This window comes from Formica exsecta, unplaced genomic scaffold, assembly GCF_003651465.1.
Source record: "Formica exsecta isolate Colony F162 unplaced genomic scaffold, ASM365146v1 scaffold1163, whole genome shotgun sequence".
NCBI lineage: Eukaryota > Metazoa > Arthropoda > Insecta > Hymenoptera > Formicidae > Formica > Formica exsecta.
In genome coordinates this window covers 16,526-25,752 of record NW_021848503.1, presented here as the reverse complement: position 1 = coordinate 25,752, position 9,227 = coordinate 16,526, and the positions used below count along the sequence as shown (strand labels likewise).

The 9,227-nt window shown below is 29.1% G+C and overlaps 2 protein-coding genes across 4 annotated transcripts in view; both read right to left on the bottom strand.

The window, feature by feature from the left end:
- The window catches only part of LOC115239586 (protein jagunal), a 3,576-nt gene extending 1,723 nt beyond the window's left edge, over nt 1–1,853 (bottom strand). The window contains exon 1 of the mRNA XM_029814184.1: nt 1,848–1,853. Coding sequence (XP_029670044.1) covers nt 1,848–1,853 — 6 coding nt within the window. The remainder of the gene's footprint in view (nt 1–1,847) is intronic.
- Nucleotides 1,854–1,917: 64 nt separating this feature from the next.
- LOC115239610 (deubiquitinase DESI2) lies at nt 1,918–7,683 on the bottom strand. 3 transcript variants are annotated; one of them, XM_029814217.1, is made up of 7 exons: nt 7,301–7,683; nt 6,719–6,936; nt 3,767–3,961; nt 3,542–3,614; nt 3,388–3,481; nt 3,135–3,276; nt 1,918–3,060 (listed from the first exon to the last, which is right to left on the bottom strand). In XM_029814217.1, the coding sequence occupies exons 3-7, from the start codon at nt 3,890–3,892 to the stop codon at nt 2,884–2,886; spliced, it is 612 nt and encodes a 203-aa protein (XP_029670077.1). In that variant the 5' UTR covers nt 3,893–3,961; nt 6,719–6,936; nt 7,301–7,683; the 3' UTR covers nt 1,918–2,883. The 3 variants fall into 3 exon arrangements, with proteins under 3 accessions (XP_029670077.1, XP_029670093.1, XP_029670085.1); XM_029814233.1 differs by having other exon boundaries at nt 3,767–3,848; XM_029814225.1 differs by lacking the exon at nt 6,719–6,936.
- Nucleotides 7,684–9,227: the final 1,544 nt, after the last annotated feature.

Below are 9,227 nucleotides of genomic sequence, written 5' to 3'. Positions count from 1 at the left end.
CGGAAGAGTACGCGGTTAGAAATTTTTTCCAAACAGGATATGAACAATCTGTACAATCTGGGAACTGAAATCCGAGGAAATTTGTATCACATTTCATCAGCGAGAATTCAACTATTTTTAAACTTTCCGCAAGCGACAAAATGAAAAAGGTCTTCTATCTAAAGGCCAGTGTCCACGATACTAGAAACTAGAACTAGAATTCGATCCGAGCATAGAGTAAATAAAGAATAACAGGAGGAAATGTATCGGTAGTGGAGATAGACTAGAGTCCCTAGAAATAAGAGTCTGGGTATGAGGATGCCATTCTACAGTTTTCGTTATGCCCGTATCAGACTACGCATTGAAAATTGAAGATTAAAGATTGAAATTTGACTAATCAAAACAAAAGGGACTAAAATTTCTTTGTCCTGATTGGTCAAATTTCAATCTTCGATCTTCAATTTCAATCTTCAATGCGTAGTCTGATACAGACTTTACGCTCGCGATTGGTTCCCTTCTCGTTCCGCGTTACGTTAATCCGCGTTTCCGCGCTCCATGGAATGGCACCCTGAGGTTTCGGATTCACACCTTGGCAGAAAAGCAGAAAGCAGAAAAGCAGAAGCCAATCAGAACTCGTGCTAGAAAAGTAGAAGCCAATCAGAACTCGCGCTGAAAATAAGCAGTACATTCCGCTTTTTTAGCGCGAGTTCTGATTGGCTCCTGCTTTTCTGCTTTTTGCTTTTCTGCCAAGGTGTGAATCCGGCCGCAGGGTGCGAACTCATGCAGCGGAATAGCGTAACGCGGAACAATAGCGGACCAATCGTGAGCGTAGCGAAAACTGCAGAACGCTCACGATTGGTCCGCTCTTGTTCCGCGTTACGCTTTTCCGCTGCCATGGGTTTGCACCCTCACTCATGTAACTTTTCCCCTAGGGCGGAAAAGTGAAAAATTTTGCCATTGATTTCAATGCTATGCTGTGTTCCGATTCCCCACCCGGGTGCACCCGATATTATAGTATATGTCACGTATACTATGGTCCAATTTCACCAAGTCTGGTTAGATTAACCGATGGTTAAAATTAGCAGGATGGCCAACAGAAAATAGAGGTGAAGGAAAACCAAGCATTCTTGGCTGCATAAAGTTAGCCGGACCACTTTAACTTCTTAATAATTAAAATTATCTAATCGTTTGGTGATGATTGGTAGCCTAATTAAAACGTTTGGTAGTAATCGTTCTCTCCTTGTCGCTCTATCATGCTGACAACACATAAAGTATCTATGAAAAAGCAACAAGTAAAAAAGCAATAAATTGCCAAGTCTAATAAGTGCCCGTGTTTTACATATTGTATATTAGTTCACTCTGTGAGTTATTATTTTACTGTTATTATTTATCGTCATACAATTTTTAATCATATATATAATTTTTAGATATTATTGATACATATATATACGCATAAATGTGCATAAACAAATATAAAATTTACAAAAAGTGGGCGCTTGTTAGCCTAGTTGCATTACTGTTTTTTGTCACGAGAGGCCAAAAAGCATTTTCAGGCCGTATCTCGGCTGTTAAGCGATACGCTAGAGGAACAAGGATAACGTGATCCTTGATCCTTTTCTATCTTTCCTCTCCACGGTGCGTCCACGCGAGCAATTCAATCGTGTGTGTACGTATATGGACATATACCTCTATATAGAGATCGAGAATTTATTTGTCAGATTGGTGATCCTGAAATCGGAGTTTCGCATTGTTACTGCGCGACCCTTAAACCTGCTACTTTCGAAAACGCTATTAGATTTGATTTTTCTCTAGGAAAATATAAAAAATCATTATTTTTCGCGATTTGTCAATTTTTAGCTTTTACATACCTTCATAACTATATGTAAATCGTAATTTCAAATACAACATTTAACAGTTGTAAGAGCAAAATCTAATTAAAATTTAAAAAATTATTTATTAAAACTAATTACAGAATATAACTTTATTTGCATATCTAAAGTCAAGTTTATAAAATATTCTTAACTAATAATTATTCCAGAATTATTGGTGTCTGGATATTAGCTATGCAGTAAAAATTAATATTAACTAAATTATAAAAATCAAGAACAGATGAGAAGATACGCATGTACGAACTTGAGTGCGGAAGTTTCATGTGATATTATTGACCAACTTTGATTATTTCTCGACTTAACTCTCTCTTAACTCAAAAAAATTATTAACATAATAATAACAAACTATTAACATTGTCCTAGTAATTTTCGATTCTAATTCATCTCCAGAATATTTAAAATATTTATGATAAAACATTCTGTATAAGGTAAAAAATCTATATATATATATAAATTATAGAAAATAATTAGATCATTAAATATATTCAAACTATTGCATATAATATTTCTTACATATAATTATATCTATCTGATGTTCATGCATTATATTTTTAACTTAGTGCTTTACAGCTTTAAATGTAAAAAATAAGAAATAAAAACTTTTGTAAAAAAATTAATTTTAGTAATTATATATCTTTCTAATGTAACAAGTTTTGTTTTCATTAACATACAAGTTTCTTGTTCATTACAATTTGAATTCATATGTAATTATCTATTCATTATGTAACTATCTTGACTGTATTATTCAACAAAGAACACATGCGACATTGCAGATTGCCATTTTAGGAGACATGTTGCAACAAAGGCAATCTTTTTGGTACTAATTGTTAGCAGTCGCATATTCAAGTGTACAATATCAAATTTGTACCTTGTTTTGACGGTTTAGTTTCTTAGATTTTCAAATCTTGGCAAAGTCATAGCTCTAATTAACATTTTTGTTCATCATGTTTAATATTACCTAGAATGTATAACTTCTACGGTATTTTAGACCGTGCATTTTAACGTTAATTAAATGTTACAATGAAGTATCAGATGGTGGTGTACTTTCGTGATGACTAATTTGACTAAGAGAGTGTTGCAAAGCATCAGGCGTTAGCCATTCCTTTGGTAAACAACGTTGAAGAAATGGTACACATGAACTGAAATATGCTAGACGATTTACCCAACCAGGTATTTCTTGTCCACATAAAATCTAAAACATATATTGTTTTTTATTATATTATCTATACTATATATTCATTAGTGTTGTTAAAGAAAGTAATATACCAATGTGAACTGACTGCTGAAATGATTACAGTTTTTATTCATCAAATGATAACGGTCCCCTCTAAAATCTTTGCCTAACTCTGTAATAATTCTTGAAACATCTTCTTCTGTGAAATCTGTATATCCAATATGAACAGATTGTCTATAACATAAAGGATGGCATTACAGAAAGATTGACCACATGTGATACACTAGAGCGCTTATCTTTTAAAGAGTGTATCTTTATATAAAAAATAAAAAATACAAACTGCACCTATATCTAAATTGTTCGCCTAATTCTTCAGCTACCCTTGGTGTGATTTCAAAAATGCCACTTCTTGGTTGAGCATGACCCCCATATGCATATTCTGTAGCAGAAATACATTTCAAATCTTTGTTTCATAATCCGTAATTTTTTGAATACATACCTGTTCCATATATTTCCACTCCTGAATGAAACACACCGAGACCGATAGGTGTAGTATATTCATTTATCCAATACTGCAACAGAATATATATGTTGAATTAAATTTCTTATAACATACTAATTGATATATACAATTGAATTTACAAAAATTGGTAACTAATAACATTAAACAATTCTTAATGGTGTTTAATTTATTTGTTGTAATATATTGAAACCAGTAACTTACCATATCATAAACATTAAGAATGATTGGCTCACGTGCCATTTTTGGGATCAATTCCTCACTATCTTGTGGATAACCCAAACAACTGGGGAAAGAGAGATTACAATTAAGGCCTGAAGAAAACATCATTGGCTTTGTAATCCACAGAATATAGTTGATTAATAATATCCTCTCTCTTTTTTTGTTTGTCTAATACACCTAACACACAAAATAAATACAATCTCATTATTTTATAAAACTTCTATAGATATGAAAAGATTATAACTACTAAATTAATTACTGCATATTCAAATAAGTAAAAAATTATATATATTTTTGTGTTAATTGATATTTAAAAAAATAAAATATTTTAAAATTATTTTTTAATTTTTTTCACATTTTGACAACACTGTATAGCATACTATATGTAGAAAAGTTTAATATATAATATTATATATATTTAAGTTTATAATATTATATATTCGTAAAAAATCTATCACAGTTTTCTAATCTTTAGCATTATATATTTTTATGGTTAATTGTAAGCTTGCAATTAAAATTTTATTATATCTCATTTAAAATTAGCTAAAAAATTAGCTAATTTTATAATCTATTTACTGCACACTCTCTAGTGTTTAATTTATAAAAACGCTTTTTTCAGTCATTTAAAAATTATTGATGCCTTGATATTTCTACTAAGGAAAAATCTACTCCAAACATAACTAGAAAATTTATCATTAAGAAATGATGCACGAAAAGTGGGATATTCTCTATATAAATATTCTAAATTTAATATATACAAAGATATATAATATAATCTAGTAAATAAAAGCAACATGACGGTTTGCCACAGATTCGAACAAAAACTGCAGATTAGCATCAATTGTGTTCACATTAAACTTGTGTTCTATTGTCAAAGTCTGCTGACAATAGATTGCCGATATAATAGCTGATTGGTAACAAAAACCGAGCACAGTCTGTCAATGTAGATTTCTGCCTCCTATCTGTGTCAAACTATAATGCAAGTGAGCCGGAATTTGCTTGATTTCTACCATCAATCTTCTATTGGCAAACTTTACTATATTTCTGCTAGCATTTTGCCAACACACGCACACACATACAATATTGCATATGCCAGATTCTGAATTGACTGTACAGCTTTTTTGTCAACAAAATTAAATATTTTAAAAAATTATATTAAATTGTTGCTATTATTCTAAAGATTAAATCATCAATTTCAAAAATGTATATTAAAAAACACATTTAAATATATTTGAATATATTTAAAAGATACCATTTTTTACTAATGCTAAACTAGTGCTAAACTAGTACTAATTACTAGTGCTAAATTGCAGCTACTTAGCCATAAAAATAATTTAAAGTTTCTGTTATTTTTTTCAAATAATTCTTTGATACAGGCATAACTACATTGTAAAACTTTATTTTGTTTCATATATTAATAACATACTGAAAAAATAACAAGAAAAGTAATAGATATTTTTGGAATGGAATTAAAAATATAATATATTTTTAGTTTTATATCTATGATTAAATATCGTCGTCCGAATGCCAAAACCACAAATTTTTCTAATGTCATTTCTTTACCCAATTTTAAACAAAGATTCTATGCCAGAGACACAAATGCGATAATAATAGTACATCAAACTTGAGGTATCAATTCATGAAAATAATTATAAAAATAAAACTAGAACATGATTTTTTGGAGCAAATTAAATTTTCAACATTGCAATAACTCAGAACTACAAAATTGCACATTCGTGGTTTTGGCATAATGGCGACGATATATTATATATTATATATATTATACAAATATATTATAAATGTATTTTTTTTCTAATATTGTTATTTCTCCCATCAGTGATAGTTTTTAAATATATTTTTAGAAAACATTAATTAAGTTATTTTTCTGACTATTTGTCTAATAGACATAACTATTAACACTGATTTGTTTTGTAAAGAGCAAGTTCTTGTAAATTTACAATAAATTTTTTTTTTGTTTGTACCTGTTTGAAACTTGTTGAAAACAAAATTTAATGAAAGATTAATTATAATTTTGCCAAGTAACTCTTACATCTATTTCCTTAAATATATTATTATCTTTAAAACTAATACTTATGTTGATAGCATCTAAACACAAGTTATTAAATTTGATAGAAAGCAAAATAAATATAGTTATAAATGGATTATATCTTTTAAGGACAAAACTATAGATAATAGTTTTTTTCCACAAAATACTTTGCTTTTGTTAAAGTAAAATAATCAGAAAAACAACTTCTTTTCTACAAGTACATTATCCTTTATATATTTTTCTAAAAATGTAACAGCTAAACAGTTAAACAAATAAATTAATTTCATTGTAGCATAAAACATAAATATAATCGAAAACATAAATAGATTTCTCTACATTTAAGTGTTTTTACTTGAATAAAAAATATAATTAATTAAAATAATGTCCACTAAGTTTATAAATAATTATTAATGCTTTACAATTTTTGTTAGATACTTTAGATAAAGTACAAAACTTTATACTGTAAAATATAGCTTGATTAATTTACATTTGTTATAGAAATATATTATAACATATTTTATTACAATATAAAATTTTTTAATCATTGATTAATCCTTTCTTGTAATGATATACACTCAAAATTAATATACACTCAATATAATTGATATACACACGTTAAAAATGATATAAATAATGTATTTTTTACATATAAATATCATATAATGATATGTATCAATATAATGCATAATGTAAATATATGAACTAATATGAAATCTATCTGTGTTTGACATAATAAAATAAATAAAATAAATAAATATTAGTTATGTAGTTTATCTCTCTTTGTCATACTCTGTTATACTTTTGTTATATACTTAACTGATATTTCCTATTATGTTATGCAAGAAAATCATTATAACAAATACGTAAAGATAATACAATACCGGTACCTTTGTACAGATATAAAGCAGGTTCAACACACTAGCATATATGTAATATTTTGTATTTAATTACTAAATACATGTATCCTCTTTTATATTGTAATATTATATTATGTCTGTTTTAATTTACTTCTTTTTTGATTTCAATATTTTAATATTGTTCTACTAGTAGCCTTGTTGTTAATATTACGTATTGCATATTATTCTGATATAATCATCTCCAATAACTGAAAAAATACATTAATTTTTATATTCGAAATATATAAGAATATATATTCTTCGCATAATGTTAAGAATAACCTTTGAAAAATATTAGATACTACTATGTTTAAATAATTGTCTATTTTAATTACACATATACAGAAATAAGGAATACAATATTATTTCTAAATAACATTCTGTTAAATTCCTTCAAATGATGCACAATGCTTTACATTTAAGATATTGACAGCTTGTCAAATGAGAGATAACACTTCGTGTGTTTTCTAGTGAGATTAATATCATATAGCACACAGATACAACTACTAACAAAATTTTTTTAGGCAATTTTTCAATGATTATTCTTCTTTAAGATTATTAAATGTCACTTACTCTTTATTTGGTTTCCTGTTTTAGCTAAAAAAGATCTGTCCGTTTTATTTGCACTTTCTACACTTAGATTCCTTGTTTACTCACTCTTTAACACTCAACTATATATCCATTTCATTTCAATTAAAAGTTCAAAAAAGTGCAAGCAAAAAGAACTATCCAATAAAATATTCCACTTAGAAGCAGCTTAAACAGGTATCAGATTATCAAAGAGAAATTATTGAAACTGAAAGTTGAAGATCGGACATCGTTCAACAGCTTGATCATACTATATTGTGATCTGTATTATGTTTTGTAAAATCTTAATTAGAGGAAAAAATTACATGATCGCTGCCTTGTACCTTGTACATATACTGGTGTCACCATAGACATAGTATATCTAGACCGAACGTTTGCCTTTATTTAAGGAGTGGGGGTAGAGATACACGTAGAAAAGGACATACTCTGTTCCGTGTCGCTTGCGTTCTCTCTCGCTCGCATGTAGCGTAGCGTACTCTTTCGCTACGCTACATGCATCACAGTCAAGTATGAGGAGAATACTCGACTGTGATTAGTCAATTTCTTAAGGCTTAGAGCTTAAATCACTATTGTAGACCGACACTCAAGCGTCGAGCGTTAAGCGTTTGCGCAGAATATTGTTGCTCAGAATTATATTTTATTTATTTATTATATAACAGATGTGTGTGTGTGTGTGTGTGTGTTATTATTAATCAAAGATATATTATGAAACGTTACTACTCTGGCAATGTAAATTAAAATTAAATTAAAATACAAATGCGGCAAAAGATTTTGGATGGTTGAAATATTCAAATAAATAAGACACAAAAAGGGATTCACAAATGACAAAACGACACAGTTTGAAAAACTATTGTTAAAAGTAGGAAATGATTTAAAGGAGCAGTATGTTATAAACATGCAGGAAAAAAAATGAAAATTATATCCCATAATCCTTCCCATACAGCACAGAACGTTGCAGCAACATTGCAGCAACATTATAACATTGCCGCAATGTTACTACAATGTTGCAATGTTGCTGCAACGTTCTGTGCTGTATGGGTTGATTAGATTTTAATATTTTGCTGGGGGATAGTAACGTTTTATACATATTTTGTTTAATAATAATAATATCTATTGTGTATAATGTAAATAAATATCAATTTTCAGTATTAGTAATGTGTATCAGAACATAATTTTTTTTATCTCGACCGAATTCATATCACCATAATGCTCTTAGCCGCAAGAAGCTGGAATCTATCTCATTTAGATTCCTGCGCAATGATTTCTGCGCAGACGATCGATGCTCGATGCTGCCATGTAATGGCACCTTTACATGGCAGCATCGAGCATCGAGCGTCTGCGCAGAAATCATTGCGCAGGAATCTGAATGAAATAGATTCCAGCTTCTTGCGGCTAATAGCATGATGAGTAATATGAATTCGGTCGAGATAAAAAAAATTATGTTCTGATACACAGTATTACTAATACTGAAAATTGATATTTATTTACATTATACACAATAGATATTATTATTATTAAACAAAATATGTATAAAACGTTACTATCCCCCAGCAAAATATTAAAATCTAATCAACCCATACAGCACAGAACGTTGCAGCAATGTTACTACAATGTTGCAATGTTGCTGCAACGTTCTGTGCTGTATGGGTTGATTAGATTTTAATATTTTGCTGGGGGATAGTAACGTTTTATACATATTTTGTTTAATAATAATAATATCTATTGTGTATAATGTAAATAAATATCAATTTTCAGTATTAGTAATGTGTATCAGAACATAATTTTTTTATCTCGACCGAATTCATATCACTCATAATGCTCTTAGCCGCAAGAAGCTGGAATCTATCTCATTTAGATTCCTGCGCAATGATTTCTGCGCAGACGATCGATGCTCGATGCTGCCATGTAATGG

Excerpts from the sequence above, each read along its gene's own strand:
- LOC115239610 (XM_029814217.1), bottom strand. The coding sequence starts at position 3,892 with ATGATGTTTTCTTCAGGCCTTAATTGTAATCTCTCTTTCCCCAGTTGT. Across the intron at positions 3,615-3,766 it reads TTCTTAATGTTTATGATATG|TATTGGATAAATGAATATAC; the intron begins GTAAGTTACTGG and ends ATTCTGTTGCAG. Across the intron at positions 3,277-3,387 it reads GGCGAACAATTTAGATATAG|ACAATCTGTTCATATTGGAT; the intron begins GTGCAGTTTGTA and ends TTTATGTTATAG.